Genomic DNA, 27622 nt, shown 5'->3' with positions numbered 1-27622 from the left:
GTTTAATTATTTAAGAAGACTAATAAATATGAATTGAAATATATGCCAAGTTCTTTATCATTATTAGCTGTAGCAGTAGTGGTATGGTTATAGCAGTATTCGCAGTAGCATTCACTTCCTGTTGTAAACAGCACAAATGTGCATAAACAATTTCCTAAGAGCCTAAAATCATAATCATGTGAAGTTGTTTACATAACGCTAGAAGTGTTCTCAGTGTTGGACAGGTTGAGCCGGTAGGTGGCGGTGTTGCTCAGTGTAAAACCTCCTTTAACCCGGAAACAGTACCTGGACCTTTAACAAGGCAGGAAGTGTCTCCCAATGGTAGTGACAGTTAGCTATCATGGCGCTTGATGTAAAGTCCAGATCCAAACGATACGAGAAACTGGATTTCCTGGGAGAGGGTCAGGTAGGTAGAAGACTAGAAAACGAAAATGGGTGATTTGGGTTTGTGTCTGTGCCTCCGCTCCTCTCCTCCAGCCTCTGCACAGTCGTGTGTGGAGCCTATTAGCAAGCTAACAAGCGTTAGCCGGTTGTTAATGTCAACAAAGCCTCGCTGCCTCACACTGCTGTGCTCTCTGTCGCGGTGATGTAGGAAACACATGTGTGGGATTCGCTCTGTACTGATTGCTCTGTTTCTCCTCTCCAGTTTGCTACAGTGTACAAGGCCAGGGATAAAACGACTGATACCATAGTTGCCATTAAAAAGGTACACGAAATTAGCTTACACTTCACTTCACCTGCATTAGCATTGTATTCTATGCTGAGGTTTAACACCAAGATTTATTTATTTTTTTCCTTCCGGCAGATTAAAGTTGGCCACAGAACTGAGGCTAAAGATGGTAAATGCTTACATTCTGATGACACACATGTCATGGTTTTACAGTCCACTGTCCTGTTGTACCTGTTAATGACTTAATTTTCGTATCAACAGGGATTAATAGGACTGCTCTGCGAGAGATCAAGCTGCTGCAAGAACTGCATCATCCAAATATCATTGGGGTAGGTAGAATTGGCTTATGACACTGTGTTGTACATCTAATTGTGCTTCTAATTTGAACTGAGTGCTAAATTTACTTTGCTGTGTGTCTTTAGTTGCTGGATGCCTTCGGACACAAATCTAACATCAGCCTGGTGTTCGACTTCATGGAAACAGATCTGGAGGTGGGACAGTTCCTCCTCTCTTTCTGTCTTTGTCTTTCCAGGGATAGACAAAACAACATGATATTATAGTATCTAGTCCCAAACAAGCGCCTACTGAGAAGTCTTCAAATTTTGACTTGGTTAAATTGTAAGAGTCACTTTTTGGTCTGCTCACACTTCCTCACAATTTTTTTCCTGACAGGACTTTAAGATGTTGTTTTGTTAAACCTCTCATGACACACATGGCTTCACTTCTCTTCTCTGGATAGATATAACTTAACTGAAACTTTATGGTTTAATTCAAGTGGTTTTCTTGGCATGCACAAATTGATGATAATAATATGAGCTATTAACATAAGATTTAACAGAGGACAGATTAGTTTATTATTAATTATTCTGCGGTATTATTAATATGACTGTCTCTTTATGAAGATGTAAATAATTACTCATGACAGACAAAGACAATGTAAAAGGACATTATGTTGCATTTCCGTTAGTGGGCCGCCGTATGAAAATGTTATTTCTTCCACTTAGTAGAGATCAGGGAGAGAGCATTGCAAGGTTGTGTTTAATCCTAGTGATTTTGTGTTTGACAAATATTACTTTAATGGGTGGAACATGATAGTTATTGGTTTGCTGTTGTGTTCAGTTACCATTAATAGCAGAGCAGGCCAAAGAATAGATTAATAGATGAATATGAACTGTGATTAAGATGATGTAAGGTCGGATGACACCCAGAGTAGCACAGAAAATGTGACCAGGATGACAAATATAGCTGCCTGAGTGCCTTCTCCGGACCATTAAGCGGCTCTACAAGGTCACTGACGCTTTTATGCTTTTTCCCCACCTCCGCCTCTGGTTTGTCTTGACACACAAGGCTCCAGATGGGCACCCACTACTGATACATCAGACCGATGCAAAACAGGATAAGCACGCGTCAAGGAAAAATCAATACCACTCTGCTCTTGGCTCTCACAATGAATTGATGCCATTAGTGTCTCGCTGACAGAGAGATAGACCAGACACAAGGATGAAATATGATGCAGGTGTTATTACCCATGCAAAAAAAAACTATGTTTAGGCTACATTTATTAGATTTTACTTTATGAGCTTTTCAGCTACAGATGTTGGATGATTTTATTGCCAGTAGCATATTGAAGGTTCCTGAAGCCAGTGTTTTTGGAGCTGATGGAAAAATTTAAATTCTGGGTGAGATGCTGAATCTGAAATGTGCTGCCTGGTTTGACTCCAGCTGTGTGTGGCTTTAATTATCTCATCTGTTCTGATAAGGGTAATTTAATTTTGAATGTGAGGCCTACAGCTACATATAAACATTGAATAATGAATGAAGATCATTGTTCTTAAGATATCAGGCTTTGCATAATCTTCTTTGTGTTTGTTATGTTTTATTTAGGTAATCATCAAGGACACAAGCTTAGTCCTGACTCCAGCCAACATCAAGGCCTACATCCTCATGACTCTGCAAGGATTAGAGTACATGCACCAACACTGGGTCCTGCACAGGGTAATGGCAGTTATACTCCAGACGCACGCACGCACGCACGCACGCACACACGCACGCACGCACGCACGCACACATGCATGTGTGCACTTGCACACACAGAGAGTCGGTAATGTATACTTTGCTACCTTGTATTTCCAGGATCTGAAGCCCAATAATCTGCTGTTGGATGGTAACGGAGTATTGAAGTTGGCTGATTTTGGCTTGGCCAAAGCATTTGGCAGCCCCAACAGAGTCTACACTCATCAAGTTGTGACCAGGTGGGTTCGTTTTGTACATTCTCCTTTTTTTTTGTTACACTTGTTGGAATTATCTGACAGCAGCACACATAGATCCATCCTCATTTGCTTAATATGATTGATATTGATTAATAGCTAAATATATCACATGAGCAGATCAGTTTATGGTCGATTAAGACAGATTGTAAATAAATTGTTAGACCCATGAATAGCAGCAAGCTGTCCTCTCTTAAAGGAACTGTTGTTATCTTCATTCTAGTTGAACAGAATGAATCTTCTTACCCGAAGAGTGACGTACTGTGTGTCTGTTTTAAGAATTAGAAAATGTAACTCTCTGTGTGTATTCATCCTTTCTTAGGTGGTACCGTTCCCCCGAGCTCCTGTTTGGTGCCAGGATGTACGGTGTGGGTGTTGACATGTGGGCAGTGGGATGCATCTTGGCAGAGTTGCTCCTTCGGGTATACACACCTCACTTCAAAGAGATATTCACACATTATCCACAATCAGGAGTGCTCTTATTTTTGGTTCCATAAATGTCTCTGCATGTGTCCTTTGCTGTAGATACCATTCCTTGCTGGAGACTCAGATCTCGACCAGCTGACCAAGATCTTTGAGGCTCTTGGGACACCCACAGAAGAAACATGGCCTGTTGGTATCTGTTTTTCTCTCCTGTGATATACATTTGTGTTTTAACTTGGTCAAATTTGTGGACGATTGTATACATTGATTTGTCGATATATCTGCAGGGAGTGAGTAGTCTACCAGACTATGTTTCCTTCAAAATATTTCCCGGCACACCTCTGGAACATATATTTAGTGCAGCTGGGGACGATCTACTAGAGCTGCTACAAGGCCTCTTCACCTTTAACCCCTTGACGAGGACCACAGCTACACAGGTAATACAAAGTACAAATGCAAGTACAAGTAAATTATGCATTTATCCAAATCCAAATTCAGCATTTCTCCGATTACTGGACCAGAATTAATCTGGTGTTGATCACATGAATTAATTTTTAAAAAATGCTAAAGTGCTAAGACACAAGAAACTAAAGTTATCAGATAAATGTGGGGTATAAAGTGCAATATTTGTCTCCAAACTGGATCAGAGTAGCAGGAAAAAATAAAAACTAATGCTAAGTATTGGTACCACTAAATTGTACCTGAGTAAATGTATTTGCAAAATTAAACAGCAGAGCAATTAAAAAGAACAAGTTTCTAACCAGGAATAAAACAACAAATGGTTTAAATGTTTAAATGTCTTTGTCTTCAAACTGTAGCTTCCTTCAAACTATTGCATTTATAAAAACATACATATCAACATCTGTCTAAACAATGTCTGCCCTAATGCAGATGATGATGTGTTTATCCTCTTGTCTGTTGCTCTCCAGGCTTTGAAGATGAGGTACTTCAGTAATCGACCTGCTCCCACTCCTGGTCCCCAGCTCCCCCGACCCAACTGTTCAGTTGAGGCCCTGAGGGAGAAGGAAACAGTCGGGCTCAAGAGGAAAATCGAGGGCCTGGACACAAGTAAGCAACACATATTGGCCTGTAGCTGCCATGCAAACCTATCATCCACCAAGTATATTTTTATACACATAGTCAAATAAAGCTTAGCAGGAAAAGGGAAAGTGTCTGCAAAAATGTTTGAGGGCAATTTGAAACGAGTTGACCAAACTTCCATATAGAATGTTGTGAATTTAGCCACTTGAACTGTTCCTCCTTGTTCTCGTGGTTCTGCGCACTGCAGTCATTAATCTAGACTGCAACTTGATTGAACCCAGCAATTCAAAGGGTGTTGGCTGCACATTTAACTGCAGTAGTAGGAAATGCAGAATATAGTGAGGAGGAACACACACACACACACACACAAACACACACACACACAGACAGTCTGGTGGGTTGTGGTGGGGCATGTTTTACTGAAGGAGGACCTTGGTGTTACTGGGAGGTTCAAAGCTTTTCCAGCTCCTACTGTGGTTTGGAAAATATAAGGGTTGACTTTATGCTATGCTCCATGCTACAGTACATTACAGAGAGAATGTCTGAATACTTGCAGTAGATGGAAACTTTAGTGGTTAGCAGATTGCTCATTACAGACTTGTTTCAGTTGCACATGGTGTAGAAACACGATTTGGCTGTATTTTTCTGCAGTGCTTGTTTACGACATATTTAATAACAGTCTTCATGTTGTTTTCAGATGTGATGATGAAGAAGAAGCTGATTTTCTGACCAGATGGGACCTGATAAATCTGATGATCACCGTCTTCACACCACATGGCTCAGCTTTCCCGCATTGCTCAGGATTGTCCACTGGAATGAAAAGCAAAAAAAAGTCCAAATCCAGCAGTGGATCTGGTTGTCTCTAGGACATAATAGAGATGGTAGCTGTTAAATCAGTTAGATATTGTGCTTGAAGTAACCAAGTCGCTGCTGTGTTCAGCATTCCTTTGAATGACGTCCAAACAGACTGGTCAGTAGTGTTGGCTCTGGTCTTTCTCCATTGTAACAATGATGCCTAAGCTCTGGGAGCCTTTTGGAATATGTCTATTTATGTGACTGATGAGAACAACCAAACTAGAGAGGCTTGATTTATTCCCTCTGTATGTATTTTTATTTTTTGTATGTAAGACCAATAAATGGTGCATATGCATATATGGGGATTTCCTTCTGTGATGTGGTTATCGTTCAGAGACAGTCTGAGACTCTAATTACTTTACACACTATGGGGGAAAAAAATTACATACTATACTTAATTATTGTTTCTGTGTTTTCACTACAACACTGATAAAACCTGTAGACTCCAACGTATACAGGCTGATTTCATTTTAGAAGTATTCACCCAGTCTATAGTCCTTTTCACCTGTATGAGCAGATATAAATAGACTTGTGGTGTGTTTACTCAGCATGCAAAAGAGGTGTGCATTTTCTCTGACTACGTGTGCTTATGTGGCATAAGCCCTGCCTTCAGGGCAGACAGGGTGACGCTAGCCTTGACTGTGTCAAGTAACAGTGTGCCACTAGACATGTATTTCTCTCCCTGTCCCTTGTCTTCAACTTTACTGTGATCCAATGCAGTGTGACATGTCAGAGGCCTGATGCTCCAGCAGGCGATCTACTGCCCTTTTTGGTTTTCTGTCAAACAGGATCAGATTAGAGAAGGAGACAGCAGAAGAGGGAGTGTGTCACAGCTGAAAAAATCAGTCTTTATATTTAATCAAATCTATTTCTTATTCTATAACAAAAGCCAGTGCAGATTTGTATTGTCATCTGCTTCAGTGCTCACATGACATGACACAAGTCATGTCTGATTTAACAAAGAATCGCAAACATAATTGAGCAAGTTTTACCATCCACTCGTTCAGTGTGACCACGTTCTGTATCTGAGCAGAGAGGGTTGTGGATTGGTGGTCATGGTCCCCTAAGTTCAGAAAGAGGCCGTGCTGTGTGATTCATGCCTATTTATAAATGTCCACAATACAGCTCTGAGAGGAGACACAATGACATTGTGTGGCAGTGGTGGGTGACTACAGTGTGTGTGTTTGTGTGTGTGTGTGTGTGTGTGTGTGTGTGTGTGTGTGTGTGTGTTGTGTGACTGGGTCAGATGACAGATTTGGCAAATAGCAGCAGTACAGTCATAGGGAGCTACAGTAGCAGCCTTATCAGCTCAGGCTCATATAAAGGCCATTTCATTGGCTGCTCACCACTGATGGAACAAACACACTGTTGCCCACATGCTGTGACTGAACACGAGCACAGGGTTTGCAGGAAAAAAATGATACTTACTCATGTCTGGATCAGCAAAATGTGCATGTGGGCTGAACTGAAGCTTGATGACTAAGACAAATATAACGTGTAGAGCCTTACATAAATCAGAATTTAACCAAAAAGTCAAAGATTTCTGTGTGCATAGTCACTGTACATTCAGGTAAACCGCTTTGCTCTCTGAAGATACTTATTATGAACTGGTATTGGTGAAATTGAAGATGAAGGCCATTCCTTGTCTGATTGCTTATTATATTATGATTTAAGGACAACACTTTTTCATAAAATGTTTCTGAAGAACTGAGACTGGGACAGAAGACCAAGTTCTTTGTTTGCAATGTGATTAAAGACGTTTCAACACTGCAACAATATGTTTGTGGTTGTCTTCTGAATCTATGTGGGCCTGGCACTGGTCGCTGCATGACACAGGAAAACACATACACACATTTGGTTGTTAAGGTCTCACCAATATATTGCCAAATACAGGGATTATAGGTTATTACATAAGCAATTATCTTAAAGACACTGCCTCATATGAATGGACTGCATATAAGCTGCCAATTAACAATATCAATTCATCATCTAGCATTATTATTATATTTGGACCAAGATCAATAGATATGTCCTTATTTCATGTCCTATTTTATGTACAGCACTTTGTGTCAGCTGCAGCTGTTTTTAAAGGGCTTTATAAATAAAATTGAGTTGAGTTGAGTTGAGTAATTTTGTGCTCTATCTGAATATTTAGTGTTTCCTTGCCATTCCCTGCTGTGTCAAATGGAACTGAGGCTACAATGAAAACACAATAAAAATATTTCAAATCACCAAAAAATGCTCAGATGTAGCCAAACATTTAACTAACAGTATAACACTATCATGAAACTGTTCTGCATGCCTTTAATATAATACTGTAATAATGTATGAGGCTCTCAGCGGGGATGTTATTGCATATTTATCTGGTGCATCTTGTTCCGCGAGCCAACAGCGATAATTTAGACCAGGTAACAGTGTTGACATGTCCACCTCTGTGTGTGAGAGAGAGGCTTCGATTTTCAATGAACGGTCCCGTCATAAATGAACACGCCCGTCATTTAATCGTGGTGTGTGTGTGTGTGTGTGTGTGTGTGCGGAGGAGGCCGCACGGCTTTGTGTTCGGCTGTTTTATCGCTGGCGGTGATGCGCGGTGGGAGGAGGGACAGGAATCGAGGAAGGGGAGGAGGAGGAGAGACAGCGGCGGACGAGCGGAGCAGTGAGGCGGACAGGCGCGTCGTGTTCCCCGTGTGGCGGTGCTGGACTCATGTGGAAGAGGTAGAAGGGCGACTGAGAAAAGCAGCGAGCTCGCCTTCACCCCGAAACGGATTTTATTTATTGTCTCCCCGCAAAAATGTGTACTCCGTGTTGTATCTCGCAGGTGAGCAACAATACTCCACTTTGTGTTCTCTGTCGGGCTTGTGAGCGGAGCTCCGGGCTCGGTCCGCGGTTGTTTTGCCTTCTGTTTGCTTGCTTTTATCCAGATCTGCCGAGTGGCGTCTCTGATATCGTGCTGGTTCTTGACACACAACGCCAGCGACCTTTATTTCACAGCGGTTGTGAAAATGTGATGGACGCCTCTCTGAGCTGACTTTACAAGTAGGAGCGTTAAAATCCGCTGGAAGACAAAGAGAGGAGGCGACCAGCCATAACGTCAGCCAGCAGCGGGAGCAGCACAGTAGCTACCTGCTATCAGCAGTACCTTCATCTTTGGACGTCCGCACAGATGTCTGTGCAGATGTGTTGGCCGGAGACAGACAAACATACTTTGTTGACACAGCTCAGAGGTGCGTTGTCTGCCAGACTAGGTGAAGTGGCGATAAACGCCTCCTCGTTGTGGCTTTAACTAACATAAACGCACATTTATCTAAACAGTCAGGGACACTCAGACCCCCCCGCAAGCTCCAAAACTTTAGGCCAGTCCCGTTTCTTACTCACATCTTGTGTAACCCGAGTAGAAAAGTCTTGGTTTCATTTCTTGTGTCTCTGAAGTGTGAAAGGACAGTAAGCTGTGGGAACTGCAGACTGCTCGTGGCTCATCCAGCTTCTTTAGTAGTGTCTCCTCGAAAATAGTTCGGCCAACTTTTCTGTTTGTTTCTGCAGTGATTGATAACAGTTTTAAGGTGCACTGTTTACGAACAATCGCATGAGGCCTGCGTACAATGATACTGGATCAATTGATCTTGAGTTGATTGAAAATTAACTGACAGCAATTATGATAATTGATTTACTGTATAAGTTAAGCAATTGTTTGCTGGTTTTCTTCGTCCTCCATGACAGTAAACCAAATTTCTTTGGCTTTTGTACCCTAAATTTGACAAAACAAGCAATTTCAACATGTCGGCATTGGGTTTGACAGATTGTGATACCATTTTCACAGGATGAATCAATTGATTTCCAGGCTATTAGGCACATTTTATTTTATATAGTCATTAATGAAAATAACTGGTGGTTAAATTGTTTGTGTATCTGATTTGATTGAGGGCTATAAGTGATTTAAAGTTGCAGAATGATTTATTTAAAAGGCAGCTAGTGGTTTATATGTACAGTTAGAGAGTGGTTTCTTCAGTGCTGCACGTCTTCTTTCAACCCACAGATTGTTTCTGACCGCAGGGTCACCACTGCTGAGCTGGTCTGGTCTGGAATTTAATTACACAGACACATCCTTCATTTAAGCAGAGCTCCATTCTATTTCTTGCTCTTTTCAAAGACCAGAATGGAAACGGGGGAAGGATTAGGGGAAAATGAAGGGCAAACAATAAGATCAGTTTGGTGTTGCTGTGTTGGTAGTGTCAATCCCCGTCACAGCCGGCCCATTCAGTTTTGTCGCCCTCTTTATTCATGTGTATACTTGTAATTAACATTTTTTTTTTGCGTGTGCATATATGTGGGCCTCTTGACATTTAGAGTGGCCCAAATTGATGTGTGGTCTGCTAATTTCCTCTTTGGCTCAGAGGTGGTAATGAACTGAGGGTGGGCGTTGTTTGGGTTAGATTTGGAGAGAGCCGTGGGCATGGTGTGGGAGCAGCTCATGAGTAATTTCTCAGTGGGATCAGGATGTATGCCATGTTGTGATGGGATAGGGGGTAACTCAGCATTGAGTTCTGTCCAAAGCGCTGCGAGCATTGGCTGTGAGTGTGATACAGGACTGAAATCACGCAGGCGTTTATGAGCAGCACGGCTATGAAACAGGAAGCCTTGGCAGGGTCTGGAGGACGTAGAGGATAATAGAAAGAGGAGGCTGTTGTTTACTGAGCGTCCTTCCTGATAAGATGTCTTCGAGTAAGACATCAGGCACTGAACTTACACCCTGGCTGCTTCTCAGTTACAATCACAAACAGTGTTTTCACTGAACATGCCACTATTCGTGAATCAAAGAAAATGAACTGTATTTTGTTGATCAAGTTCTTGTTTCTGTCTCTTTGTAAGCCATTATGCCAAATGTTTGCTAGTTCCAGCTTCTTGAATGCTTTTCTTTGTCATATTTGATTGCAAATTTACAGAGTTGCTGAGTGACAAAAGAAGCAATTTGAAGATGTCACTTTGGGCTTGGAGAAACTGTGATGTGAGCATTTCTCACATTTGCTCTATCAGGCTAAACAATTTATTGATTAAATAATAATAATACAAATTGATTGTGAAAATAATCATTAATTGCTGTCCTAGTGTTTCACAACTGTTCTCTAGCAAGTTTTATTCACCAAACATTTTACATTTTGCATTTATCAGTGTGCTGCAAAATAACTATAAGTGTTCGGGATTGGTGCGCAGCCCGTCATTAGTCATTATTGTTTGGCATTTATTTCTGTAATTGTCCGGTTGATGTTTTTTTAATATTCACTCCATAATCAACATAGGTTCATGGTTCATACTTCTGCAATTCCAATGAATGTCAGCAGAGTGGAATACAATTTCTCATATAAACAAATATTGTCAAACCCTGACTGTCCATAGATATTCACCTGCAGCCCAGCAACACTCTCGCAAACACAGCTCTCGGCATCAGGTGGTGGCTCCACTGCTTTTTGCAGAGGTCACGGCGCAGAGGCTGTTATGTTTCGGCGCTGTGCGTGATCCTAAAAACAGGCGTTGATGAGCTGTAAAGTGACTTGACTCGTAAATATGGCCACCAAACCTCTGTAGCTGTGCCCCCTGACATAAACCTCAGTCGTGCGATTAAAATGACTGGCCACCTGTGTCCGTGTGAGACATGTCTGCTATTTTCAGCTTCCCTTCAGGAATTTTGCTGTGGTCAGCAGCAGCAGCAGGGGTTTGTTTTCCCACAGGGACATCATTGGCAGTCTCTCGTCTCTTTTGTCTGCCTTTCGATAACGTCTTTCTCAACCACCCTCCTCTCTCATCCTCCCATGTCTTGTCTCTCTTTTTAATTGGTTTCTTTTTTGTGGAAAGGCTGAAGGTGCTGATGCAACCGTGTGAAATTCCAGCTTCCTCTTTGTGTGTTTCCATCAGTTGACTTGCAGGAAGGCCGTGGCGAAGGGCAACATGATATTGTGAGCGATTCTATGTACTTCAAGTCTCACAAACGGCGCACACACTGGGAAGTGAAATAGGCTCTCTTGGTAGACACAGCATGACGTTGGATTAGCCCGTCGATATGGCCTTGTGTTTTCACTCTCTTCCTGTTCTTTTTAGCCTGTTTCCCTTGGTTATTTTTGTGACGGCGTCCTTTGTCTGCACAAGGATTGTTTCATTTCAGCCCTGTTTTTCGGCGCTTCACTGTACCTTAGTGCTTCTTTGTCTTTCTTTTCTTTTCTGTCCATTGGTCTTAAGTTTCTCTGTGTTTGTTGTAGCTAGGGGCTGTATTTGCCAAGAGAGAAGCGAATACCCCCCTTTGTGTATAGGAAACAGAGCAGTGATACATTTTTGCTGTGTGTATACAGCTGCCTAGCTATATAGACAATAGTGGAGCTGTCAATCACAATATGAGGGGAAATGGAGTAAGTCTGGTGCTTGGGCAACCTAACTTCAGTGTTTCCCTCTTTATTTTCCTTACGTTTTTCACTCTGCTGGTTTCTCCCAACTCCGACACAAAGCATTGCTGTAATTTGAGATAAGTGGGTGTGCCTATAGTTTCGCCTGAACCGTTGGTGCGTCATCGTGGTCAGCTTTATCCAGAGGTCACTATCATGAGCTCTAACTAACAGGGAGTTCCTGCAGCTGAAAAGCAGCCAGCTACAGCACAGAGTGCATTTAGAATGCAGATTATACCAAAGTAAAGGTCAGGCACCATGGACGCATTTGACTTGATGAAAAGATAAACAGCCACACGATAGTTTGCGTCAGCCAGAGGTTTATTCTCCCACAGGTGCATCCACTGAAACTGTTCAACCACATTCTTCCAGTCAAGTTGTTTTCATGGTGCTCATCTCTGTTCTGAGTCACGCCTATCTGCACTGCTATATTTTTTTTCACCAGAAAAAAAGGGGGGGTGGGGGGTTTCCTTTTCTCCACTTATAAACATGACAGTCATCATCTCAGATCAGCTGATAAGGGTTGTTTCTCTCATTTCAAACCATGGGTGAAGAAATCTGTTAGATTCAGCCGGGACCAATCATTTCCGTAGCCAGGATGAACTGGCTGTAAGAGGAGAGTGTGCAGGAATATCATTTATGAGTAATGTGTTTTCGAAAGACAACAACCGCTTCAGTGCATCATGATAAGGACATACAGGGCAGTGTGAAAGTGAAAAGGAAAACTGTTGAGGTGAACCATGGGAGGGATTTGTTTGCTTTGTGTTCCGTGTAATACAAATGTATTTCATTTCTCCTTTTATGTATATGGAAAGGCAAGTCTTATTTATACAGCACCCTTCTCTCACAAAGCAACACAAGTGCTTTACAAAGGGACGCGAATAAGACCAAAAAAAAAAGAAGAAGAAGAAGTAATGGATGTAATTTATTGCGAAGTCAGGGTAAAATGTAATGTCGTAAGCCGTAATTTACATGACCTGAGAGCTTTAACAGGATGACTCTTGTTGACAGCGTCAGGTTTTCTGATTACTGCAGTTTTATGTTTTTCTTTGGGTATTCCCCAGATTTGTCAAATGTCCTCACTTCCTAACTCGTGGAAGCTCAGCTGGTTGACTTGTTGGAGGAGGGTGAATCGGTCTACCCCCACTTAATTCTCCTCTGCTGTGCTTACTGTGATACAGCGAGTGACCTATTTTCTGCGATTGGTGTGTTTGCATTGTGTCAGCAGTCGTGTCTGTGTCTCATGTGTGTTTGATTTAGGGCTACCCTTGCCATTTCCTGTTTGTTAAATACTGCAGTACTTTTTCGTCACTTCAGGGTTGAGGAAAATAAGGCGGTAGAGAATAAAGGAGGGGGAAAACAAAGGTAATTGTAAAATGCTCTGTTACAGCAAACAGATGTGGTCTGAATTGAGGATTCTACAGCATTTCTGTTGATGAAGCATCCACCCGCAGGTCAGAGTGCTTGATTGCTCAGTCATACAAACTGATTACGTCTCTGCAACTGTTTGCTTCGTTTTCAGTTGTATTTGGGTTCGTTTCCTGAGGGGATTTCACTGCTGCGTCCTGTCCATCCTCTTTTAAGTGAAGCTGATTCCTGATTCCTTTGAGTGATATCGTCTTTCTCCTGACCCTAGAACAGCTGGAAGGTAGCCAGGCATTTGGGAGGGATTGCTTTGGGGTAAAGGGCAGCTGAAGGCAACAAAGGGAGGGTCAAGAGAAGAAAATAAGAGGACAAAATACAAGAGACGATGACAATACGCCTCCATGTTAGCAGGGTGGGGGAGGTCGGAGGAAATGAGATGAAGGGAGTGAAACAGAGACTCAGCCTAAAGACACAAGTCTTTGTCTCTCGAGAGTCCCACAGTCACAGTGTAGTGAGGCTTCAGTGGAGGGGAGTGAATTTCTTGGCTTATTGTAAGTCTGTTAAGGCTACACCAGGGTCTAGAAAGTGGCCATAGCGCCATGTTTGCTGCTCCGTGGGATGATGATCTTTTGGATGGATGGCTAAAGCGATATGTCGAGCTTGTGGGGGGTCACTGTTGATACTGAAGTAGGGTTGTATGTACTCTGCAGACACGCCGGCCACCTGTCGACATGCTGGTGGAGCAGGCGGGCAGCATAGGACGGGGGTGTATGGCCCATGAAGTGGGCAGGGTCAGCGTTGGTTACCATGGATACTCTTTTTGTGTCAGTTTGTCTGGTGGAATTCCCCGAAACATTCTTCCCCTCTCATGTCGCCCCCTCCCTCCATCAGTTCTGCTGGAGTCTGCTGTCGGCCTCCCTCTCTGTGTGCAGTCCGCTGGAGAAACACCCCCAACTAATGAAATCTAAATAGACTAATGACTTAAATCGTCCTGTTTTTTTCCACTTACTTTCGGTCTATTGTGGTTAATTAAGCGCCCATTGAGGAAGACATGTGTGTGCAGCAGAGACAAAGGAAACCGCTTATCCTGTTAAGCCGTGTGTAGTCAAATGCAGACCAGGCCGGGGGCCACATGCATAAAACTTGGTTCGGATTCAAGGCTGGAAGTCTGTGTATGCATAAAAGCAGAAATATGCTCGTGCTGCCTTGGAGGCAACATTTCAAACCTCTTCATGTGCACAGCCTCTACGACTGCCTCTGTTGCATCTCCAACATTGGTAAATTGTGGACGCGTGACACATGAACAGGCTTAATGCCCACTTTCACAGTCATCAATGAGGAGATATCATCAAAAACCTTTTGAATCCTGATTCGATATAAACTGCTTGCATTCTTTGTTTTGATCTGGCATCAAAGCATATAACAAGTCTTTGTGTTTGTTGCCCACAGCCATTAAACAGATAGCACAAGGAGGTCAAATTAATGCTTTGACCTACTTTTCTGCTGATCTTATTTCTGCATGATTATATGGGTACAAAATGACATGGGAATCTTGTTTGTTGACCTATTTACTCATGCTTTAATAAATGAATTGCATATGCATGTTTTTTTGGTGCATATGTATCACTTATATCTGGCACTTGGAGTTGTGATAAATCCACTGCCTCAGGGACACTATAGCTAGTCAGACATGTTCTGTCACAAGGGCTTGAAGACAGCCTTAGAGGATGGATTCCTCACTGACTATGCCATCATGTTGCCACATCCATTTAGAAGGTGCAGTGTTTTGTTCTCGATAAAAGTTTAAAAATGGTGATTAAAGATTGATGATCCACTTTCTCTAAGAAGAGCAACAGAGGGCCACGTTTTTCTCTGTTCATGAAGGAGAACTGGATAAAAAACATTCTGTATTATTGGACTCAAATGGGAACCTGTTTTAGAGAAGTATCAAACTGACAACACTCAGCTCGCATCAAAATGGCAACGCTGTAAATAACCATTCTTCGCCCCGATGCAAAAAACAATTAAGCCGGTCATCCCGAAGAGACTAGCAGGGAAGCCTCTGGACAGAGCGCAGGGAAGCCGAGCCAAGAGGGCAGAGAAGTGGCTTGATCCCGACCATGTGCCTGTGTGGATCCACGAGTCTGCAGCATACCACACGTTACTGACATCTGGAGCGGAACGCGACACATCAGACGATGTTGCACACTGGCTTTACTAGAGCTGTGCACCCGCTGGTCAGATTACTGCCAGATACAGAACACACAGACAAGGGCCAAGATTATTGGTATGACAAAATGGCATATTGAACTAAATTTGCTAGGATGCATTTACATGTTTAGAGAGATTGTTAATATTATTATTGAATTTTATTTTCTTATCTGGTCTGTATAATTTTATGCTGACTTCCAGTCCTCCCGGTCTATCTGGGCCGACTGCCAGGTTGTCTTGTCTGCTTCTCATTCAGAAAAAAAAACAGTAAAGATATGAAATAAAATTTAGTGTGCGCTACAAGGAGCATACAGGAAATGTATTGTCAGCTTACTTACAATGTTTCTGTCCATTGACCCCTTCAGATGACTGAGCAGCTGTTCTGCCCACGATGATTTGCCCCTCACAGAATGTTATAATGATAGAACTAAAGTCACGGTTTCCCCGCTCCCAAAAAAGGCTATGCAACAATCCGCCCTCCAGCTGTTTACCACACCTCAACTGCAGACCACATCAGATGAAGTTCACCTCTCACCACAGCAGTGTGTGTTCTGCACGCTGGGGAGTAGGAAGCTTACACAAGCAGGGTGGAGTGGCTACAGAAAGACATTACACTGTATAATTGTGGAGCCTCCTCTTTCCGAAATAGAACACAGGCCTGTCTATATGAGACTGTCCTCCTGTATGAGGGCCTGTCAGAAGAAACAGAGTAGGCCTCTGTGAGTGAGTGTGTCTGTGTGTGTCCGTGTCTTTTCGGACAAGACTTCACTGTCTACATTGGCCAAGAGTTGCCGCTGTGAAGGAGGGAGAGGGATCTTTTCCCATGTGATAGAAACCATCAATGAGCAGAGAGACAGTCGGGTGTTGTGTCTTCTTTTGCAAGTTTTCCCATGTCTAGTAAGTAGCCATAATTATGTCCTTGAGCTGAAACCTGCAGTAAGTAGTGTCTGTGACTCTGGACTGTGAAAGCTGAAGCTTCGGAAAGAGGAAATGTTCCAGAAGGCACCAGACACTGCCACACATAACATTTAGCTACAATGGCTGCATGCTTTGAAGAGTCTTTAACAATTCCAAAACACTTAGATGCTGCACTCCAAGTGCATAAACGTGCACCATTTACTATAATCTGTTTTACAATTACAGGTTTATAAATGTTGTGTTTTGTACTATTAGATGATCACATTGTGAACACCAGAGTAAGAGTCCCTGTCTCGAACGTTGAGCTTGGTTGTGTCTACTTTGGTTTAACCAACTGTAGTATTTTTACTTCTGCTATTTCTGTCCATATTCAATCCATCCATGAATAGTAATCCCACCCATTGTTGCTCTTTTGAGGTTCCTCCCTTCTATTCCTGTTTTTTTTTTCTTTCTCTTTGTGGAGTTCGCCTGAACTGAATTAAAGGTCTAAGGTTGAGAGGGTATGTTTTTGGGATTATGATTCGGAGCTGTATAAACAGTGTCGTTCACTGTTTATACAGCTCCAAATGTAACTTGACTTGACTCCTATAGGACTATTAAACATTACGCAATCATGTGTACAAGCCTAATTATTTGATTATCTTGGCTCCGAGCGTCTAGGCTTAAATTAAGGACCTTTTTCTGTCTCTGTATTCCTGTTTTTACCTTCTGTCCACTGCTCTCTTTCTATATAGTTTCACTGTTGCATAAGGTTTTTTTTTTTCCAGCATTTCTGCTGACATTTTTAGACAGTTGCAAAGTGCACACTCAAACCCTGGCCCTCCCTTACACTAGTGCCTTGTAAATACATTATGTCTGTATCAGATGGTTTATAATGGTGTGGAAAATCCTGAGTGTGATGCTAATGTTTTCCACATCCCTCCCTCTTTTCTCCATTGTTCTCTGTATGCAGCTGGCCTGCTGCTGCGGCTCAGCGGCGTGCTCGTGCTGCTGTAACTGCTGCCCCAAGATCAAACAGTCCACTGGGACCCGAGTCATGTACGCCCTCTATTTCCTGCTGGTCACCATCATCTGTGTCATCATGATGTCCCCCACTGTGGAGCAGGAGTTGAGAGACCATGTAAGTACATAAATCACAAACACATTATCACACCCACAGCATGTACACACACATATACGGAGCATTCGCAAGCTTTTCTAAACTGTATAAGTTGGAGGTATTTCTAGATATATAAGTAATTGAAGAGCTTGAATTATGCATGGTTGAAAGTTGTAATATTAAGAATGTAGGGATAAAGTCATGCTGAGGAAATTAAAGGTCTTGTCATCTGTGCTTCACAGCAGCTTCATTTTAAATGGAGATTGATTTGAAACTCTGTCCTAAAAGCCTCTCACAGTTAAGTGCCTCTGTAGTGCAGTGATGATTGACTGAGATCTTCATCTGAGAGTAATGGTCATGATTTCCTATGTGTGGCCTTCTGTAGGTAGCAGCGTGGCTGCAGACATCTCGGAGATTTATGGGGTGACACGCTGCACACTTATCAGGCTGATTATAGTTATGATTCGGTGAGCATTTGCTGGTGACAGCAGGAAAATAAAAGTTGGATTGTTGTCAAGATCATTATGACAACTGAAATCAAGCCGGTCGATATAGCAGATATGAGCAGGAAAACTACTTTTGAAATAACTGTCCTGAAAAACAGCAAAAATATGAATCTTTTAAGCCGCTGTGAGGAAGAATGTTTTACTTTATAATTGAGTTCATTCAGGTTGACATCTGCATTGCCCTTAAAGGTATACTGTGCAGGATGTTCATATAAAGCAATGAATAGACTTGTACAAAAAGAATCCCTCTCGATCATCACTAATGTACTCCGTAAATTAAAAAATACTTCATTGGTCTGTTCCCAGCCTTAAAGACGTAACTCTGTTGTTTTGCGAATGGCCTAGCTTACTGAACAGACGACTGGGGGTCTGAACAGAGACTCTAGTAACCAAGCCAACAGCAGCCTCAGTACTGTGACCTTATACACTGTTTGTTCTACCACTAGCATCTACACTGTCTCCTGAGGCTTGGCTTTGCAGAAGTTAGCAACTGCAAATAAAATTAGATCTGCGGCTTGTTAGGCTTCAGCGATGGAAACAGGTTACTCACTTTTCACATGTATATTTTGAAAGTGGGTTGTCGGGTGAGGCCAACCTTTGTGTGTAGCTCTCTGCTGTAAACAGAGTAGAATTGCATCAGACTGTGACAGTCTTGCCATGTCAGCGCTAACAGACACAATTAAAGATTCATAACTTTGCTACTAGCAAAGCAGACCTCCTTCTATTTTACCTGGAGATCTCATGTGAATCTTCCACAGCAGTAAGGCCATAGTAGAGGAGGCTGGAGTTCAGACTGGTAGCTTTTTTTTTTCTTTTTTTTTTCAAGCGCCAACCTATCCTCTGATGTCAGGAGTTGATACCCAGGAGGCCTGCTGCTCTATCTTTTGATCTGTACAGCTTTCATGTGTTTTTCCCCCCATGTCGGCTTATTGAATCATCAAAATGCAAGATTATTATCAGACTTCGTTTTTTTCCTGGGAATTCCAACTCAGCCGGAAGGCTCCTGTCTTGTACCGTTATTTGCTGGTTATCCTCATGATCTGGGTGAGACCGACTGTAGTCACAGTCCAGCACACAGTTTCACAGAGGTGATGTCCTTATACATTCACTTCTCATCCTTTTTGTCTGCCTTAGTATTAGTGGCTGGATTTCTGAGCTTGAAAAGTCTTGTTACTGTATGTACAGTGTGCATCAGTGAATGACAGGGAGTGATGATGTCTCTGTATCTGGGAAGACTACCCTCAGCTGACTGTGTTACTATAGCGATGACTGCCAGCTTCCTCGACTGAGAGCGCTATTTGAAGGCAGTGACATTTTTCTCCTGTGTTTTCTTCTCTGTCGACTGTGTTAAAGGGACTCCCTGCTGCGTATCTCTTGTGAGAGCAGAACCCTGTAAAAGGCCCATCCAGGCACAAAATGGCCTCTGATAGCCCCACGCAAAGCCCGCTGAGTTACACACACATATTTACACATATACAAGAACGCTGTCAGTTACACACTGGGCACAGTGGGAAGTCCCAACTAAGAGAGCAGCCATTGTGCGTTCGAGAGTGCTGGTCTTTTCTAAAGAGATTTACAGCTGTCCGAAACAGCCGGCCCCTTTCCTTCTTAATCACTACACCATGGACATGCTAATATGGTCCTCGACATGAGACAAAAGCTCCAAAATGGGCTTTTTACTCTATGTTGTGATCTGGCTCTGGACTGTGCTGCACACTGAGGTGATGACAACTCAATCTGCTCGCATCTCACCCGTGTGTAAAACAGCTGAACCAAAATACTTCTAAATCCGTGTCAAACCATTTCTTATCTGAAAGTAAAGATCTGCTGTCCTCTCAAAGAAATGACTTGTGTTTGGAAAGCAGCTGTTGTATTTGACTTCGATCCACATCTCTACAGTCAAGGGGCAGAGAAGGGAACAAATATGAGCGTCCACTCTGTGGTTGTCATTTAAGAGATCGTCTTTTCGGAGCCACTTGACACTGAGCCACTGAATCACTTCCAATATCCTGCTGAAGCGATGTCCTTATCTATTCTACTGGCCCCGGCCCTGCTCTCATGACTTTTTATGCAACTAACTGTACGTCGAAATACATTTTGATTCTCGGAATCTTTGTCTTGCTCCAGCCCCCTCTGCTTTTCACTCTTCCCGGTCCCTTCAACTTGCTGACAAAGGGCAGTTAATTTATTCATCTGTGCCTTTTGTTTGTGTACACTGACAGTTAGTTGTAAGGCCCCTCTAACAGCCTTGTAGAGAACAAGGGATGAAAGGGGGCTTCATGGAGAGAATGAGGGGTCGTTGTTGCTGCCTATTCCCGCTTTCTGCTCCTTTAGAGGCGTGACGCTCAGAATAGATGCCACAGGGTCTTTTTTTTCTCTGAGGCCACTAGACAAACACGAGCAGAGGATGTTTTTTTTTCCCCCAACACTATAATGATCTAATCGAGGTGTTTTTGGGGTTTGTGCTTTTGTCAATCAGATCCCCTTCTACAGCGAGCTGTGTGAGAAGATGAATGCAGGGGAGAACTGCAAAACTCTGGTTGGCTACTCTGCTGTCTACAAGGTGTGCTTCGGCATGTCCTGCTTCTTCTTCTTCTTCTGTATCCTCACCATACGAGTCAACAACAGCACAGGCTGGAGGGCGGCTGTGCATAACGGGTAGGAAGGCTGCACTCTTCTCTCCGTATACCTTTTGCCCTGCATTATTTAAAATGATTTACATTCATCTGTATTATCCACTGGGAACCCTAAACCAAAGAATTGACTGAGGATAGGCAAACTACAGGCAAACAGGTTTCCTTGAATACTGGCATTAGATAGATCCCTTTAGATTCATTATGACATAAACATAAGTACCTCATATTTTTTAATACCAGATCCTCTCCTGCAGGATGATTTTCTTTGTTTGTTGTACTATATATTCTGTATTACTTGCACTTCTGCTCCCAACATTATGAAATGCATCACACTAAGAATGTTACGTCAGAAGTTATTGTTTTGTGTGTTATTACTTCACTTTCGCTGCATTTTGTCTTTTTTTCATTTACAACCTTTAACATTTTTACTGCCTTGTCTGTCAGGTTCTGGTTGCTGAAGTTTATTGCACTGGCCGCCTGCTGCGCTGGAGGCTTCTTTCTCCCAGAAGAACAAATCTTTCTGGAAGGTAAAGAGAGGAATCGTAACAGTGCGTTTTGTCAGATAATGTATCGTTTATTTTAACGACTTAAATGGAGGCGAAAAGTTGTAGCCAGATGAAGCAATAAAAAAAGAGTGGAAGTAACAATTATTGCGTTTTTTCTTAATTGGCTGCATCATTTGTTTAAGCTCACCCAAAAGAAGGGCAGCCTCCACACACATTAACAAAAGGAGCATCTTTTCTGAATATAATCTCACGTCTTAAGTTGCAATATTGTGAAGGTGTCTACCACATTTCCACAACACTTTCTCTCTTTATCCAATTCCACAGTGTGGCGCTACGTAGGAGCCGCCTGCGGGTTCGTTTTCCTGCTGATCCAACTCATGCTCTTGGTGGAGTTTGCACACAGATGGAACACAAACTGGTGAGAGCAACACGTCTTTCCTCCGCTCCTGTCTCGGCTTTGACCTACTAACTCAGAGTCTCGCTCAATTACGTAAGCATAGAGGGCCAGTAAGCAGAAACAGTGCAGTGCTTTTTATTTTGTTCTTGAGCGACTCAGAGGGCGGGACAGATTCTTCTGTGGGGTCATTTGGATGAAAGAAGGAGGAGGAGCCGTGTAGCTTAGTGTTGCTGTCGATGGAGCGGAGGCTCGGCAGAAGGCCTGCCTCGGGCAGATTCACAGGATGCATATGGTTTTAGAGTGTGTACACTGTTTCCCCTTCCCTTCCCACACAGACACACAGACCACAGAAGATAGTTAAAAACTCTTTAATGGTTTTGTAACCAATATGATAAAATCATACATTTCGAGAGCAAAGTAAAACTAATGTGACAGCACTTAAGCAGCCATGAATCTTCTTGTCTTGTGCAGGAAAAACTCACCGAGCGTATCTTTCTCTTTGTTTGAAATGTTCTTTAGGCCGTTAGTTTTCTTTTCCCCCTTCTCACTTGATCTTTTTTTACTTATTTAATTTGTGTTACCCTCGTTCATGTTATGTTTTCCCTCCCTGTCTCCCTCTTTTCTTTCTGTCTGCAGGAGTTCAGGAGCTAAGTATAACCGCCTTTGGTACGCAGCTTTGGCCTTCGTGACTCTGGTGCTGTTCAGTGCCGCCGTCGGAGCCGTAGTCTTCATGGGTGTGTTCTACACCGACCCAGAGGCCTGTTTACTTAACAAGATCTTCCTTGGCATCAACGGCAGCCTGTGCCTCATTGTCTCCCTGTTGGCCATCTCCCCATGCATACAGAAATGTAAGCACCAGTATTCATAAGCATAACTTGAGACACATCAAACATTGTGTAGTGCCAGTAAGTAAGACTGTTTTCTGTAATACTTGCAGTGCAGCCCACATCAGGCCTGCTGCAGCCAGGAGTCATCAGTGTGTACGTCATGTACCTCACCTTCTCAGCCTTCACCAGCAAACCAAAAGAAAGTGAGTATGAAGAGACACAAAACTGTATTATGATCATATCATGATTAGGGATGTACCGATCTGACTTCTTCAGTGCCGATACCGATGCCTGGGCTTTGTGTATCTGTTGAAACCCAATACTGATCCGATACCGTTGTTGAAATAATAAACTGTACCTTCCATCTGATATCTTCCTTCCACCATGTGGAAGAGACTTAAGGCACCAGACTTTCCTAACTAAGACAAAATAATCAAACAGTTACCAAACATTGTAGACATGTAAAAAAAATGTAACTACTTATTTATTTGTTATTTGAAAAAAAAAAATGGTGCCTTCAAATCTAAAACGGAATGTAATCGAACTTCGTAAATTAGAATAAATAAAATGTAGCCTCAGAAACAAAACAGTGTATTGGTTGAACATACAATAGTAATCAAACAGTAACCAAACATTAGTGCAAAGTCCGGCAAACAGGAATTCAAAATAAAACATAGCAGCTAAACCTGAGAATAAACTAATAAAAAGTTGGTCAAACAACAACTTGTGCTCTTCCAGCATGCGACACACATGCTGCCGACGAATGACGTAGGATGTGTTGCGACGGGGGAAAAAAAAAAAAAAACGGATTGGCCTGTCGATCTGTTAATTTTCATATCAGGGTCGATATCTGATCTTAATATCGGATCGGTGCACCCCTAAGCATGACAAAGTAATTTTTAATAGTAAAGGACACTGAGATCTATATGATCATTAGAGCTTGAGAGAAAGTTGTGATTGAAAACAGAGACTGATGTACATATAAATCTCTGAAGTGCTCCTGTTTCCACATTATTTGCCAATATCATTTTCTATACTGAGTTACTGTTGTAGATAATCTCACCATAAACATTTAATATCAGCATGTCACGCCTCCTGAGTAATACACAACATTATGCGACATCATTTTATTAAGGCTGTTGGTGTTTTTGTACTCACTGTATTTTGTACTGTCTGTCTGCTTTCCCTTCCCCTCCTTCTCCTGCCGCTGCTAACATTGTGCCAAAACACACACACACATGCTCACTCCATCTTTCACAATCTCCTTACTCCTTTCAATACTTCCTCTTTTACATCATCCATCTCTGTCTGCACATTCATTCTGTTCAGTGGTGGAGAGGGATGGTGTGAACACAACGGTCTGTGTATTTCCCCTCAACTCTGGGACCGAGGGCGACAAGAAAATTGTCACCGCTTTTGGAACCGTTATCCTGTTTGGCTGCGTCCTTTACTCTTGGTAAGACATACACACACACACACACACACAACTCTTGCTTCTCCTTTTGAATTGATAGAGTCTAGAGACTCTACAGGATTCAGTTCAAACCCATTAACAGCAAATGTGTTAGAGGCAATGTCGAATAAAAGTAATGTGTTTTATGGCAGGCTTCAGCAACAGAGAAAGGCTTGTTTTTATTGGCTGTGACTCTGCAGAGGCAGTGCATGATTGGCTGCGGCTAAGCTAAGGGTATGAGAGACAAGAACGATGGCTTTCTGCTTTTGTTCACATGTGTTTCCCGTTAAGTGGAGGCATCATGTCTCCTGTGGTCGTTCCCTGAAGGAGAGGGAGTTATACTCTGCAGCAATTTGAAACTGCAAATTATTGGGAAAAATGCAGAATGACGGAATTAAAACCTTTCTCTCCCCCATCCATCTTCATGTCTTTTTCTCTATTTCCTTCTCTCCACCCTCCCTCCAGCTTGACGTCCACCACCAGGCGAAGCTCTGCAGCGCTCCGAGTGTGTAGGAACAGCGAACCATCGACTGAGGTAACCTCAGAAACATTCAGATCTCAGTGTGCGTTAATGAAATATACAGACAGACTATGAATAGATTAACAGCACTTGATTAGATATCTTTATCGAATCATACAGATTAGGCCCAAGAGACATAGTGGGTGTCTATTCCAGTTTGATGGCTACATTTAATGTTTTTCTTTATCCTGCAGAGAGCTCGCTGCTGTTTCTGTTTTGGAGATGACACAGGTGAGGAAAGTCAAACAGTCTCCCCTCACTGTCTCAGCTTTTATTTATTCCTCCCCCTCTCTTCCCCCTGCCCCTCCTCTTCAGTGCGTAACATACGTCCCCAGTCATAGTGTTTGCACATTGCTATTCCTCAGCCAGATTGAGGATGGTGCAAAAGCATTGGTCAGCAAACACAGATGATGTCACTGTTACTAGGAGGTTAGTATGACACAGTGAGGCAGCGCCAGTGGCAAAGTGGGATTGTGGGTAGGCTGACACCGCCCCCTGCTGGAAATAAAACTGTTGGCAATGAACTGGCAAATGAGAAATAAATCGCCATCAGTACAGATTTTCTATTTGGGAGTTAAACGTGATTCTTTCTCCGGAATGATATTTGACTTTCTGTCATATCTTCTCACCTCAACTGACATCAATGTTTGAGGCATTTTCTCATGTTAAATGTGTTACTTCCCCACATTCATCAACACTTTGCATCATTTAATGTGTGCTTTTTAGAGGACTACGATGAGGAGAAGACCGGCTCTGGCCAGAACGTGCTGTATGATGAGAGAGAGGCGACCATCTACAGCTACGCTTACTTCCATTTTGTCTTCTTCCTGGGGTCCCTCTATGTCATGATGACCGTCACCAACTGGTTCCAGTAAGTGACACTCTGTATACTGTAATGCTTAGGCAAATATGTCACTGTGTGGTATTTATAAAACTAGGTAGGACTAAAAATATTACTTAGCTGACCAAGTCTGATGAGGGCATGTCAATCCTGTCTTTCACAGAGCATTTTAACACTAAAACTAGCTCATAAGACTGAGTGCAGATTAATTAATCACCAGCTTGAAATAAAGAAGGCACATTTCATAGGCAATGCATAATCTGCACTATGATTATCCCATCAATGGATGAAAATGTGTTCAGTCAGATGTTAAAAATATCAGATAGCAGTGCATCTACATGCAGATGATGTTTGATGCTAACTACAATATAATGAGTGTATTCTGTGGTTTACCTTGTTTCCTTTATAGAAAAGCTAAATTAATGGCCAAATAAGTCTCTGTCCTTTTTATCAACCAGCTATTTTCCTTGCACATTTGACATCCCATTAATTGACAACCACAGATCTAATTAGTATTACAATATTGATAAGGATGGCCTTCCATTTTGATAAGCTATTTTCCAAAAAAAGCCATATAAATTATATTGAGTATTAGATACAGCTGTTCTTCTCCTGCTATGATAACTCATAATGTCTGATGTCAGAAAATGTCTTAAGTGATTATAATCTATTATATATAGTCAAGTTAAGGTTACAGGTTGTTCCTGTCATCTTAATTTAGTTAGATGAGCTATGATAAATATTTGTATAACAATGGACGCAGTAAAGAATTAAACATAGCTCTACTTAACTCCATTTTTCCTTTCACAGTTATGATAACCATAAGATTGAGAAATTGTTGGACGGGAGCTGGTCAGTGTTCTGGATCAAGATGGCCTCCTGCTGGGTCTGTCTCTTCCTCTACATGTGGACCCTCATCGCTCCCATGGTGTGCCCAAAGCGCTTCGAGGCCTAGGCCGCACATCACTAAGCTGGAGTCAGGCTTCTCTGATTCTTGGCATGTGGCCAGGCAGAAGCTCTCACACTGAGCCAAGGGACCACCACAAGCCCCTTTTTACCTTGAAACACAACCCATAACTACCCTCAGCATTCGAAATTGGAGGATAATCTATTGCCTTTTTTGTTTGTATGCTAGTGTTTCTTTTACTTTGATTTACAATGTTAAGATGTTAATACCTTGATGGTGAATTTTGTTTTACTTTTTTATCTTTTACTACCAATTACTCCTGGAGTTTTGTTTTACTTACAGGTCTGTAAAGAATCATCGGACTTGAGTTACATCGTGAAACACGTGAAGCATCCAGCCCCTATAGATTCCTTGATCATTTCAGATTTTAAAGTATGTTTTTGTAAGCATATCTTGTGGGTGTCCGTTCTCGCTTTTACTCTCAGCCACGCATTTCAGTTCTGTACAGTTGGACCATAAAGTTGTAGCAAAGTTTAGGGACAAATTTATTTCAGGTTAGAGATGTTACAAGAGAAAATGTATTTATTTAAGGGTGTCTTAAGTAATCACAAATCATTTGTGTAGGAATGTTGTGTAAATTAGATTTGTCCCTGACTCTGTTTAAAAACTCATCTCTCAGGCTCAAATGTAAGCAGTGTATGTTTATGCTTTGTTACGTTGCGCCCCTTTTGTAGAAGTTTTCTATGCAACAGAACAAGCTCTTTTCGATATTAAAAACACCCAGTGTTGTGACGTTTTCACTTAGATCACAGGGATAATGTTTCAGATTGTATTAAATGTCAGCGCTCCCTTTGAGCCAGCTCTTTTCTTAGGAAAATCCATGTCATCTGTACAGCATTTCCAGTCATCTTCATTGTTGTACAGGGCAGCGCTCTTCAAATCAACCTGCCTTACGTAACAGTGACATTAATGGAGTGCCGCCTCTCTGGAAGAGCAGCAGTGACATAGATGAGTAACATTTGCCAAAGGTAGATGTCAGAAAACAACAAGCTATCAGATTTTTTGGTTGGTTACAAAGAAAAATATAACTGAGAACATTATGTATTTGCATGCACAGATGCTTAAATCAGCTGTTTTCTGTACAGTTATCAAGGCTTTTGCCTTGTCTTTGTTCATGTGTCAGCTCATAATGGTAGTCAGAATAAGGTAGCATGAGTGCTTATTATTAGTGAGTTATTCAACACTGGATGTTGAATTTACTGCCGAATTAAACTTCACATAAAGACCTTTGCCTGTTTGTTACCTGTGTAACAGATTTTTGTTTTTTTGTATAGAAATACAAAATCTTGCACATTGTCAACTGCAAGGTCTTTATTTTTCTCATTCACCATCAATACATTTGTACGTTCTCTGATTGTATTCCTAACATGTTTTACCATAACTTAAATTTCTGTCTTGGACCCATTACCTTTATGCACCTGCAAGTTTTGTCTGTATTTTAACAGTCAGGATGAATTTAGAAATCAAATGGTGCTCTGCATCCTGGGTACCAAGCAACAAAGGAATCCTAAATCAGATTGCAGGACCCACTGTGAAGGCTGTGTACTACCATAACCTCCAGGAACATTTCGTAGTCTGAAAAACAGCGATGTGGGTGCTGACATTGTTCAAACTCCTTTAATAAAAAATCCATTAAACATCATGTGGTGCCTTTTTTGCCAATGCAGTTTTCCTTCATATAAATTAATATCA

General features: G+C 42.0%; 2 protein-coding genes across 2 annotated transcripts; both read left to right on the top strand.

The window, feature by feature from the left end:
* Nucleotides 1-251: 251 nt before the first annotated feature.
* cdk7 (cyclin-dependent kinase 7) lies at nucleotides 252-5553 on the top strand. Its single transcript, XM_037099499.1, has 12 exons — nucleotides 252-406; nucleotides 647-706; nucleotides 806-839; nucleotides 932-999; nucleotides 1093-1161; nucleotides 2555-2665; nucleotides 2804-2922; nucleotides 3260-3359; nucleotides 3463-3549; nucleotides 3648-3797; nucleotides 4290-4428; nucleotides 5099-5553. Exons 1-12 carry the CDS (start codon nucleotides 341-343, stop codon nucleotides 5128-5130), a joined length of 1035 nt encoding a protein of 344 aa, XP_036955394.1. The 5' UTR covers nucleotides 252-340; the 3' UTR covers nucleotides 5131-5553.
* A 2298-nt stretch (nucleotides 5554-7851) lies between these two features.
* Nucleotides 7852-27572, top strand: serinc5 (serine incorporator 5). The gene is made up of 12 exons (XM_037097132.1): nucleotides 7852-8074; nucleotides 17131-17298; nucleotides 20263-20441; nucleotides 20864-20946; nucleotides 21250-21343; nucleotides 21959-22170; nucleotides 22260-22352; nucleotides 23479-23605; nucleotides 24068-24137; nucleotides 24317-24353; nucleotides 24849-24993; nucleotides 25774-27572. The coding sequence occupies exons 1-12, from the start codon at nucleotides 8048-8050 to the stop codon at nucleotides 25916-25918; spliced, it is 1380 nt and encodes a 459-aa protein (XP_036953027.1). The 5' UTR covers nucleotides 7852-8047; the 3' UTR covers nucleotides 25919-27572.
* Nucleotides 27573-27622: the final 50 nt, after the last annotated feature.

This window comes from Acanthopagrus latus, chromosome 5 (genome assembly GCF_904848185.1).
Source record: "Acanthopagrus latus isolate v.2019 chromosome 5, fAcaLat1.1, whole genome shotgun sequence".
Taxonomy (NCBI): Eukaryota; Metazoa; Chordata; class Actinopteri; order Spariformes; family Sparidae; genus Acanthopagrus; species Acanthopagrus latus.
Note: the sequence above shows the minus strand (reverse complement) of the source record. Positions and strands in the feature narration are given on the sequence as shown.

Coding starts and splice junctions, on each gene's coding strand:
- serinc5 (XM_037097132.1), top strand. CDS start 8,048: ATGTGTACTCCGTGTTGTATCTCGCAG. Junction 22,353..23,478: donor CACCAGCAAACCAAAAGAAA/GTGAGTATGAAG, acceptor CATTCTGTTCAG/TGGTGGAGAGGGATGGTGTG. Junction 24,994..25,773: donor ACCGTCACCAACTGGTTCCA/GTAAGTGACACT, acceptor TTCCTTTCACAG/TTATGATAACCATAAGATTG.
- cdk7 (XM_037099499.1), top strand. CDS start 341: ATGGCGCTTGATGTAAAGTCCAGATCCAAACGATACGAGAAACTGGAT. Junction 707..805: donor CCATAGTTGCCATTAAAAAG/GTACACGAAATT, acceptor TCCTTCCGGCAG/ATTAAAGTTGGCCACAGAAC. Junction 840..931: donor CAGAACTGAGGCTAAAGATG/GTAAATGCTTAC, acceptor TCGTATCAACAG/GGATTAATAGGACTGCTCTG.